The following is a 12152-nucleotide window of genomic DNA, read 5'->3' as shown; positions in this document are numbered from 1 at the left end:
ACAGTGCTTGCGTGAGATTTTCGCTACGGAGAACAGTGCAGTAATGATTATGGAAAAGTATTTCTACTTTATATAGGCTGTGTATTTATCACATCATTCCTGCTTTTACTATATGTTACTGTTATTTTAGGTTTTATGTGTTATTTGGCATGATTTGGTAGGTTATTTTTGGGTCTGCGAGCGCTCACAAAATTTTCCCATATAAATAAATGGTAATTGCTTCTTCGTTTTATGACATTTCGGCTTACGAACCGTTTCATAGGAATGCTCTACCTTCGGATGGCGGGGGAAACCTGTATTGGCACAAGCAGGTTCCTTGTACTCTGATCTCCATCACTGTGTCTATTATAGTCAAGATGTTTTATATGTGGTTAGAGACATTTTTTGTTATTTCCTCCTAATATTTGAGGAGTGGCTTTCTCTTTACTTAAACTTTACGTAAAGGAACAATTAACATGGTGTAGGCTCTTGTGCCTCACTTGCAAACTATGATGAGTTGAGATTCTCCAACAGTACATCACTTTTCATTTAACAGATGTTAAATGATCCACTGAGTTCCTCCAGCAAATTGTTTATTACTGCACATTCCAGCATCTGCAGTGTCATGTGTCTCCTTTCCTCATTTAATGTTTTTTAAGAATTTGTGTATGATCTTATCTCTGATTCAGATATGCATTTCTGGAGGGCTGTTTAAAAACTAGTGATAGCTAAACTTTTTTCATTCTGATAATTTTATTGATGTAAAATAAGGGAAATAAACAGTTGAAGATTATATGGCATTATTATTACCTACAGAAATCTACTGCAGACAATTCAATTGATTACTGTGCTGAAAAACATAGAATTATCTCATTACTTCAATTAAAAAATGTTAGGTGTGACAGCACGTGGGAAATTAAGGTTAAAAATATTTAGTTCCCTTTCCAGTTAGCCCATAATTAAATTGTAGTTTTTCAATTGCATTTCCATCTGGCTTAACTTTTAGGTAGTAGATGGCAAAGTGGTGGTCCTATCTGCATACTGGGAAAAGAAAAAGAATCACTTAATGGAACTGCAGGAACAACTCCAAGAAATCCCAGCATTATTAGCAGGCCTGGATGCCCTGACAACCAAACTTGGTAAGTTTTTTCTTTAATTTAGATCCTATTAATGGTCATTGGGTGGCAGGCTGGAGATACATCTCTACCGAAGGAGGTGTGAGGCGCTCGTTCACTCCACTGGCCTGCAAGTCTTCTTGGGCAAGGTGTAGCCTCCCCCACCCCACCCCACCTTAAAAATCAAGGTTTCATGGAGCCGTGGAAACAGGTAGTGAATGGCTGTATGAACAGCTGATGCATATCACTAGTCCTGGTTGTGTGACCCCCGATGCCTAGCAGAAGAGTATTGTATGTGCCTGTCAGTATAAATGGTAAAGATGACAGGAGTATGGAACCTTGGTTTTCAAGAGATATTGAGGCCCTAGTTAAGCAAAAAAGGAGGTGCATAGCAGGTATAGGCAGGTAGGAACAAATGGGGTGCTTATGGAGTATAAGAAATGCAAGGGAACATTTAAAGAAATTAGGAAGGCTAAAAGAAGGCATGAGGTTGCCCTAGCAGATCAGGTGAAGGAGAATCCTAAGGGATTCTACAGAAATGTTGAAAGAATTGCAAAGAACAAAATTGGTCCTCTGGAAGATTGGAATGGTAATCCATGTGTGGAGCCAAAAAAGATGGGGAATTCTTAAATAAATTTTTTGCTCTGTATTTACTCAGGAAATGGACACAGAGTCTATAGAAGTGAGGCAAAGTAGAATCACTTTCATAGACCCTATACATATTACAGAGGAGGGGTTTTTTGCTGTTCTGGGGCAGACTAAGATGGATAAATCCCTAGGGTCTGACTAGCATCTTGCGCGAGGCTAGTTCAAAAATTGACGAAACCCCAACAGAGATATTTAAATCATCCTTAGGGACAGATGAGATACCAGAGGATTGGAGGGTAATTAATGTTGTTCCACTGTTCAAGAAAGGCTGTAAAAATAATAGGCTGGTGAGCCTGACATTAGTAGTGGGAAAGTTATTGGCGGGTATTTTGAGGGACCGAGTGTATAACCATATAACAATTACAGCACGGAAACAGGCCATCTCGGCCCTTCTAGTCCGTGCCGAACTCTTACTCTCACTTGTCCCACCAACCTGCACTCAGCCCATAACCCTCCATTCCTTTCCTGTCCATATAGCTGTCCAGTTTAACTTTAAACGACAACATCGAACCTGCCTCAACCACTTCTGCGGGAAGCTCGTTCCACACAGCCACCACTCTCTGAGTAAAGAAGTTCCCCCTCATGTTACCCCTAAACTGTTGCCCTATAACTCTCAACTCATGTCCTCTTGTTTGAATCTCCCCCACTCTCAATGGAAAAAGCCTATCCACGTCAACTCTATCTATCCCTCTCATAATTTTAAATACCTCTATCAAGTCCCCCCTCAACCTTCTACATTCCAAAGAATAAAGACCTAACTTGTTCAACCTTCCAGTATATGTAAGTATTTGGATAGACACGGACTAATTAAGAATAGTCAGAATTGCTTTGTGTGGTAGGTTATGTCTAACCATTCTTAGAGCTTTTCCATGAAGTTACCAGGAAGGTTGATGAAGGCAAGGCAGTGGATGTTGTCCACATGGACTTTAGTAAGGCATTTGAGAAGGTATTGCATGGGACATTGGTCAAGAAGGTTCAGTTGCTCGGCATTCAAGATGAGGTAGTAAATTTGATTAGAGATTGGCTTTGTAGGAGAAGCCAGAGGGTATAGTAGATGGTTGCATCTCTAACTGGGGCCTGTGACTAGTGGAGTGCCACAAGGATCAGTGCTGTGCCCTTTGTTTGTCATCTATATCACTATATCAACGATCTGAATGATAATGTGGTTAAGGGATCAGCAGATTTGCAGATGACACCAAGATTGGGGTTGTAGTGGGCAATGAGGAAGGCCATCATGGTTTGCAGCAGTATCTGAACCAGCTGGGAAATGGGCTGAAAAATGGCAGATAGAATTTAATGCAGACAAGTGTGAGGTACTGCACTTCGGTAGGACCAACCAGGATAGGTCCTACACAGTGAATGGTAGGGCAATGAGAAGTGTGATAGAACAAAGGGATTTGGGAATGCAGGCCCATAATTTATTGAAAGTGGTGTCATAGGTAGATAGGGTCATAAAGAAAGCTTTTGGCACGTTGGCCTTCATAAATCAGTGTATTGAATACAGGAGATGGGATGTTACATTGAAGTTTAAGAAATTGAAGAGGCCTAATTTGGAGTATTGTGTGCTGTTTTGGTCACATACCTACAGGAAAAATGTAAATAAGGTTGAAAGAATACAGAGAAATTTTCAAAGAAGAGGACGTTTGCAGATGCTGGAGGAACTCAGCAGGCCAGGCAGCATCCATGGAAAAAAGTACAGTTGGTGTTTCAGGCTGAGACCAGCGTTTTGTGTGTATAACAGAGAAAATTTACAAAGATGGTACCAGGTCTAGAGGACGTGAGTTACAAGGAAAGATTAAATAGATTAGGACCTTATTCCTTGGAACCTAGGAGATTGAGAGGAGATTTGATAAAGGTATACAAAATTAAGAGGGGTATAAATAGGGTGAATACAAGCAGGGTTTTTCCACTGAGATCGGGTGGGACTACAACCAGAAGTCATGGGTTAAGGGTGAAAGGTGAAAAGTTTAAGGGGAACATGAGAGAAACTTCTTCACTCAGCGGGTCGTGATAGTACGGAATGATTTGCCAGCACAAGTGGTGCATGCGAGCTTGATTTCAACACTTCAGGGAAATTTGATTAGGTAAGTGGATGGTAGGGGTATAGAGGGTTATGGTCCCGGTGCAGGTCGATGGGAGTTTAAATGGTTTGACATGGACTAGCTGTGTCAGAGGGCCTGTTTCTGTGCTGTACTTTTCTATGACTCTGTGATGCTAGAGGGTGGGGGTGGGGGAGTCACTCAGCATGCAAAGACACTGCCTAGAAGAAGGCAATGGCAAACCACTTCAGTAGAAAAATTTGCCAAGAACAATCATGGTCATGGAAAGTCCATGACTGGCCACAGCATATGGTGTGGCATATAACGAATGAACGATTAATGCTCATAGTGCCTAGTTCTTGTGTGTTTTTTTTTATTGGTAATACATTCTGGAGTGTTTAGTTGCAAACTCTTTTTGCAGATGTGTAAGTAACGTGATCCTGCAAACATAATTTGGAGTTTTAAACTACAAACATTGCAGGCTAAAATGTCATGATTTCTAGTTTTTTTAAAAAAGGGCAGTTGCAGTTTGTTTCAAAAAGTATTTCTAAATACTTTCATTACTGGTAAACTTTGTTATAGTGAAGAATGCTGTTACATTGAGGCTCAGGGTTACACTGATATCTTGTCTGATTATTGAGTGAATAGAATGTGGAAGCTTTGGCCAGAGATACCTCTTCATATCTATAGTATGTATTAGTGCAAAAATAGTACCCAAAATTGGAACTCTTCATGCATTTTTATACATACATCTGAGAGTAGGGAATATAGATTACTGTAAAATGAAGTTAATGGAGGATGTTAATTATGGTAATCGAAATTCTACTTTTTATATTGAAACACCAACAAATATCTGGAAACATATTTAGGGCACCTTGTAATATCTGGGTAGCTGTGTATGACGGCAATGAGTTTTGCGTTTTTTTCCCCTGGGGTTCTTGGATAGGAGGAAAAGATAATTTTTCTTTTATTTCAGGCTTTATAGATATTTGTAAACTTTGTAGAAATCAGTTTTATACCTATTTATATTTAATATCAGCAGTTTTGTAATTTGAATTGTTTAGAAGTTCCAGTGCTTTGTTGTATCTTGTAATTTAAGTGAATGGTAAGGTTTCTGATGTGGGCACATGGCCAAGTGGTTAAGGCATTGGAGTAGCGACCTGAAGGTCGTGAGTTTGAGCCCCAACCGAGGCAACATGTTGTGTCCTTGAGCAAGGCACTTAATCACACAGTGCTCTGCGACAACACTGGTGCCAAGCTGTATGGGTCCTAATGCCCTTCCCTTGGACAACATTGGTGTCGTGGAGAGGGGAGAGTTGCAGCATGGGCAACTGCTGGTCTTCCATACAACCTTGCCCAGGCCTGCGCCCTGGAGAGTGAAGATTTTCCAGGTGCAGATCCATGGTCTCGCAAAACTAACGGATGCCTTTACTTTAAGGTTTCTGATTCACAGTTCTGCAGTGATGAGTTAACACTACCTTTATTTTCCTGTTGTAAATATGGTTTAGCTGTATGATCTTGATGAAATGACTTTCTATAAAGCATTTGACTGTTAACACTTCCTCTTCGATTAGATGTCTTGAATCTGTGATATTATTAAAAAAAGTTTGATGTGAAACATCAATACTGAATATATCCTTGTTTCATGTAAAATTAGAAAGCGATCAAGATTGTTTAATGTCATTTCATGTAAGGAGAATAAAATATTTGTTACTTTGGATCCAATGCAGTACAAAAAACACAAAAGATAAAGAACACAATGATAATGATAATAAATACACACCATAAATATAAATACATAAGATAGCTTATTTACATTGATCATTTATATAACTTATATGTCTATAGAGTGATGCGAGGCTGCACATAAGGTGATTGATAAGAAATAATAAAGTAGTAGTGGAGTTAATGGGTGGAGGTGTTGATCAGCCTTACTGCTTGGGGAAAGAAACTGTTTTTGAGTCTGGTGGGCCTGATGTGGATGCTAACAACAGGAATTCTGCAGATGCTGGAAATTCAAGCAAAACACATAAAAGTTGCTGGTGAACGCAGCAGGCCAGGCAGCATCTCTAGGAAGAGGTGCAGTCGACGTTTCAGGCCGAGACCCTTCGTCAGGACTGATGTGGATGCTCATAGCTTTCTCCCTGATGGAGTGGGACAAACAGTCCATGAGCAGGGAGTATGGGATCCTTCATGATGTTACTGGTGCTCTTCTGACACCTTTCATACTGAATGTCCTTGATGGTGGGTAGGCTGGTGCCTGTGATGCATTAGGCAGTTCTGACAACCTGTTGTGGAGCTTTCCCATCTGCCGCAGTGCAGTTTTCCTACAAAGCCATGATGCAGCTTGTTAGGATGCTCTCTACTGCATATCTAGAATAACGTGAGCATGGATGTGCAAAGTGCAACTCTCTTGAGCCTCTTCATGAAGTAGGGCAGTTAGTGAGCTTTCTTGACTATGTAGGATACGTTCTGGGGCCATGAGATGGTTATGTGTGAAGTATACTCCCATGTATTTGAAACTGCTCGCAGTTTTCACTGCTGTGCCACTAATGTAAAGGGGGTGTGAGTAGTGAATATCTTCTAGGTTTAGTTAGTTCAATTATGAAAATATGTATTCAATAGATAGTTTTCTATTTACTTTCATAGAAATCTTACTGTTGCTGATAAAGTCAGTATTTAATACATATCCCTAAATGGCCTTGGAATAACTGGTTTTGAGCCACTTTCTCGACTAGTGCCGTCTTTGAGAGATTATATTGTTTACTGTGTGTACTGTATGCTGTTCTGTAGCATTTTGATCTAATAATGAAGGACTAGTGATTATGTTAACTTAGAGAAGTACTTCTATACATTGCAAGCCCATACGTCTGCTCCTGTTGTTTTCCCTCCTGATAAAGGTTGTTGCTTGGTAGAATGCTATTAAAGATATGATTTTCTACAATGTGACTTGTGGATTCTACAGATTATTAGAAGGGAGCAAATGCTTAGGGCGACAGATAGAATAAGTCAGGTGGGCAGATTTCTCTTGGATATTCTTAAATTTTTCATTGGAGCTCCACTTATTCAGACAATTTAGAAAGTTACATCAGATTGCCGACGTATGGTTTGCAGATAGTGAGAAGACTTTGGGAAGGTGGGTTATCACAGAATACATGTGACCAATCCAGTTACACTTCTGTTCAGTCTTGAACTCCAGGATGTTAATGGTGGTGGAATGTGACAGTCATAATACTGTTAAATACTTAGAACAGTTTTAAGACCACTTGAGTCCTGATCACAAACAATATGAGATAGTATTTTACGTGCTATATCATTGGTGTTTAGTATTTTTGTTATGCTGAATCAAGGCCTTATTTGTTCTGAGGTGAATGTGAAAGATACAAAGACATTATTTTGATGCAGGATAAAGGAAATTACTTTCTGTATCCTAAACAGTATTTATTTCTTCATGCACAATAGTTATACAGATTATTTTGTCATTATTACATCACTTGGTGATGTCTGCAGATTTACTTTTGTATTTCTTCAGTTTACAGTATATTAACTGCACTTAAAATATACTTGACTATACCATATGGAATGTGCTAAGGCGTGTTCCTGAAATTTAAGTGCAAATCTTTCTTCTTCCTTTCCCAATGTTCAGATAATCAATTTTCCTGTTTCTGTGTACTATTGTTTGTGACACTTAAGGGGCATCAACAGGTGGAAGTTTGAGAGAGGCAGAGGTGAGGTAAAGTGATATTGTTGGTGTGCAGTTGCAATCTATTTGGTTGCTTTTATTGAGAGGTAGCATGTGAGGATGAGAACTAGCCATGGCAAAGGATCAAATAAAACAACTTTAAATTATTGAGCCCCTGCCATTAATTTCCCTATCAGAGTAAATGGTCTTCACTCTTTTAAAGCTTTTCATAATTTAATTCTTTTCCAGTATTTACAGTATCTGTCGAAGGAGAAACAGATAATGCTTCATGTCATTCTGATGAAAAGTCATAAATCTGAAATGTTAATGCTGTTTCTCTGTCCACAAAAGCTGCCTTTATTTCAAATTTACACTATTTGCAGTTTTTTTGATTTTCAGTATTTCCAGTGGCCTTGGCATCATTCTGCCAAACATATTCAATACGGAATTCAATACTAGAATCCAACTGATGTTTTACACAAATTAATTAAATTATTTTTCTGGATGAACTCTAGGCTCTTCATTATATAACTCAAAATTCAATATGCTGCATTGCTTTTATCTATATACACTTGATCTTACAGTAAATTGGAAGCATGAAATTCAAGGTGTATTCTCAACTCCGGTATCTTTTGCATCAAGTATATACAGATTCTTTTTTGTTTTTAGCTCCTCCCCAAAAAGACATTGTGTTACAACAATCCACGTTAAATACCCTTCTGAAGGTATTGATTTCCCTCTGAAATGGAGTTAGGCAGAGAATGGTACTGGCAATCCTGTCGTTCATAAAGTATTGTATGGAGGAATAATGCATTGAGCAAATGCTTAAAATCTTAACTTTTTTGTACATTTTATTAGATCACTGTCTATTAATTGGCAACTATAGTGTTCCTTATTATTACACAAATAAATTTAGGTTCTCAAAATATTTTTCATCCTCATCTACATAGGATTGCATTTTTTTATACTTCACCATGATTTGTTTGTCATGCCTACTAATTTGGTGAAATTACTAGATAATGCATTAAAAGATAACTGTAGGTCATGAAGTCATTGTCAGAGATTTCATTTGCAATGATAAGAAAAATTCTTAGTTGCAAAGTTAGAAATGGGGACTGGATCATTGGCTGCACTGGTTATTCATTTGGGAATTTGTTTTTGTACAAGTCCCATGTGTCAGTAACTAACAGAAAATATGGGAAAGCAGGCACATTAACATCATCATTACGTTGTTGGGGGAATTTCTAGCAATAGATTATAGCAAGAAAACAGAAGTTTTAAACAACCACAATCCTATGATCTGGCAAGTAGTTTAGTGAAGAAGCAACACAGACAAAATGTTGGAGGAACTCGGTAGGCCAGGCAGCATCAATGGAAATGAATAGCCTCCTTCCCCTCCCTCCACCTTTTCAGTCTGACGTCTTCCCCCTTGCTTTTCAGCCCTAAAGAAGGGTCTTGGCCTGAAACACTGACTATTTATTCATTTGTTCCCCTTTCTCTTCTGTATCGGGTGTTGGTCTTTGATTTTCATTTTTTTAAATTGTGTTCTTTTGAGTTTCTTTCTTTGTGGCTACCTGTAAGTAAACAAGTCTCAAAGTTGTATAATTTATATTCTTTGATAATAAATGTACTTGAATTTCCATAGATGCTGCCTGACTTGCTGAGTTCCTCCAGCATTTTATGTGTGTTGCTTTGGATTTCCAGCATCTGCAGACTTTCTTGTGTTTGTAGTTTAATGAGGAAAGTGTTTTACAAAGTGCAGAAATATTTTCACACTGCAAAATTAAAAGTTTGTCTTGTAACTTCTGAATGAATGAGCCTTATTTCGTCAGTACAAAATTAAGATACTCTGTATGCTGAAAATCTTAAATAAAAGTTGAAACAGACCTCTAATCTGAAATATTAGCTTGTGCTCTCTAACCATATGACACGTGCTAAATATTTGTAGAAGTTTCTGTTTCTGAATTTCATGAGTGCTTTTCACTGTTTCCCAAATTGAAATGTTTTATATGACTAAAACTTAAGCTACGATTTCCTTTTCTTTGGCAAACGTTGACCTCAGAATTCAAAAAGAGTCATTTATTGGTATTAAATTTGTTTTTCTTTGCACCAGATGCCTGCTCAATAAAATTGATGTATTTGAGCTTTATTTTTAATTCCCACTAGAGGGTGCTGCTGACACATATGAAGCACTAAATCTAGCAACTAGCTGGAGTTGATTAAAAAGCTGCTTCTTGGAATTGAGGTTTTCACTTTTTCATGAGCAAAGAGTATAGAAATAAGTGATAGGGGGAAATTTTGAAGAACTATTTTCTGTGTGTATTTCTGTTGCTGGCTTTTGAATGAACTACATTTTTAGGAACTCTGGGTCATTTGAATGCCATTGTGATCATTTCATAAAATTTTGCTTGTGTAGCTTCTTTCAGCACCTCTAAATTGTGGCAGCCAATTTACAATGGAAGAAATGATGCACTAATAGTGATGATTAGATGATCAGTTTTATTGATGTTGATGCTTGCCTTAAATTGAACTGTAACAAAAAAACACCTCGAAGAAGGGGATTTGCCATGAACTATGCCTCACTAAGTTTAAAGCTAGAAATAATAAAGACTGCAGATGTTTAAAAACTGAAAAAACACTAAATGCTGGAATTAGCAGATATGGCTGCATTTGTGGGAAGAGAAACAGAGCTAGGATTTCAGGTGGGAGACAGTTTAATGCTGTCTTCAGAGACACACATCTTATCATGGCATTTGAAAAGTTTAGTTTGGAGCAATTTTGGAATTAATGGTGACCGAAACCATTGGATTGTCATTGTAACACATCTGGTCATTGGAGTTTATGGAAGGGAACGTGTTATCTGTACCTGATCAGACAATTGTAAGTCCTTTTGATTTTCTCACCGGGATACCACAGTCTGTGCAAATCAGAAATAACAATCTCCTCCTTGCTAGCAATTAGCACTGGCGCACCTCTAGTATGTGTACTTAGCCAACTGTGCTACTCTCTCTCTACACCCACAACTGTATGGCTAGGCATAGCTCAAATGCCATCTATATATTTGCTGAAGACATAACTATTGATGATAGACTTGCAGATGGTGACGAGGAGGCCTACAGGAATGAGATGATTAGCTGGTTGAATGGTGTCGCACCAACGACCTTGCACTAAATGTCAGTAAGACGACAAAATTGATTGTAGACTTCAGGAAGCAGAAGTCGAGGGAACAAACACCAGTCAGTCCTCATCGATGGATCAGCAGTGAAAAGGATGAGCAGTTTCAAGTTCCCAGGTATCAGCGTCTCTGAGGATTCATCCTGGACACAATATATTGATGCGATTTAAAAAGAAGGCACAACAACAGTTACACAGGTGTCCCCCGCTTTTCGAACGTTGGCTTTACAAAACCTCACTGTTACGAAAGACCTACATTAGTACCCTGTTTTCCCTAACAGAAGGTGTTTTCACTGTTACGAAAAAAAATCAGCGCGTGATAAAAGGCAGCGCGCGCCCCAAGCAGCCGCTCTCCCCCAGATTCGGAATGGCATTCTCGCCGGCATTGCTTTAACACGTGCCTGTGAGCAGCCGTTTGCAAGATGAGTTCTGTGATATCGGAAAGGCCTGAAAGAGCTCGTAAGGGTGTTACACTTAGCGTAAAACTAGACATAAATAGTAGCCATAGTCATAGTCATACTTTACTGATCCCAGGGGAAATTGGTTTTCGTTACAGTTGCACCATAAATAATTAAATAGTAAATAGTTAACTAGTAATATGTAAATTATACCAGGAAATAAGTCCAGGACCAGCCTATTGGCTCAGGGTGTCTGACCCTCCAAGGGAGGAGTTGTAAAGTTTGATGGCCGCAGGCAGGAATGACCCCTATGATGCTCTGTGTTGCATCTCGGTGGAATGAGTCTCTGGCTGAATGTACTCATGTGCCCAACCAGTACATTATGTAGTGGATGGGAGACATTGTCCAAGATGGCACGCAACTTGGACAGCATCCTCTTTTCAGATACCACCGTCAGAGAGTCCAGTTCCATCTCCACAACATCACTGGCCTTATGAATGAGTTTGTTGATTTTGTTGGTATCTGCTACCCTCAGCCTGCTGCCCCAGCACACAACAGCAAACATGATCGCACTGGCCACCACAGACTCATAGAACATCCTCAGTATCATCGGCAGATGTTAAAGGACCTCAGTCTCCTCAGGAAATAGGGGCGGCTCTGACCCTTCTTGTAGACAGCCTCAGTGTTCTTTGACCAGTCCAGTTTATTGTCAATTCGTATCCCCAGGTATTTGTAATCCTCCACCATGTCCACACTGACGCCCTGGATGGAAACAGGGGTCGCCGGTACCTTAGCTCTCCTCAGGTCTACCACCAGCTCCTTAGTCTTTTTCACATTAAGCTGCAGATAATTCTGCTCACACCATGTGACAAAGTTTGCTAACATAGCCCTGTACTCAGCCTCATCTCCCTTGCTGATGCATCCAACTATGGCAGAGTCATCAGAAAACTTCTGAAGATGACAAGACATAATTAAGCGTTTTGATCGTGGTGAACAAAGTAAGGACAAAGTGAGTTTGGCTTGTGGAAGCTGACGAAGATGATGTTGAAGAGGTTTTGGCATCCCATTACCAAGAACTGATAGATGAAGAGCTGATGCAATTGGAAGAGGAAAGGAT

The 12152-nt window shown here is 39.3% G+C and overlaps 1 protein-coding gene across 1 annotated transcript in view; it reads left to right on the top strand.

Moving 5' to 3' along the window:
* The window catches only part of LOC134358047 (dysbindin-like), a 259942-nt gene that overhangs the window by 88478 nt on the left and 159312 nt on the right, over positions 1–12152 (top strand). The window contains exon 5 of the mRNA XM_063069932.1: positions 986–1118. Within this exon, the coding sequence (XP_062926002.1) occupies positions 986–1118 (133 nt within the window). The remainder of the gene's footprint in view (positions 1–985; positions 1119–12152) is intronic.

The sequence above is a fragment of the Mobula hypostoma genome, chromosome 17, assembly GCF_963921235.1.
Source record: "Mobula hypostoma chromosome 17, sMobHyp1.1, whole genome shotgun sequence".
Taxonomy (NCBI): Eukaryota; Metazoa; Chordata; class Chondrichthyes; order Myliobatiformes; family Myliobatidae; genus Mobula; species Mobula hypostoma.
The sequence above is the reverse complement of the archived record's forward strand: the minus strand, read 5'-3'. Positions and strand labels throughout refer to the sequence as shown.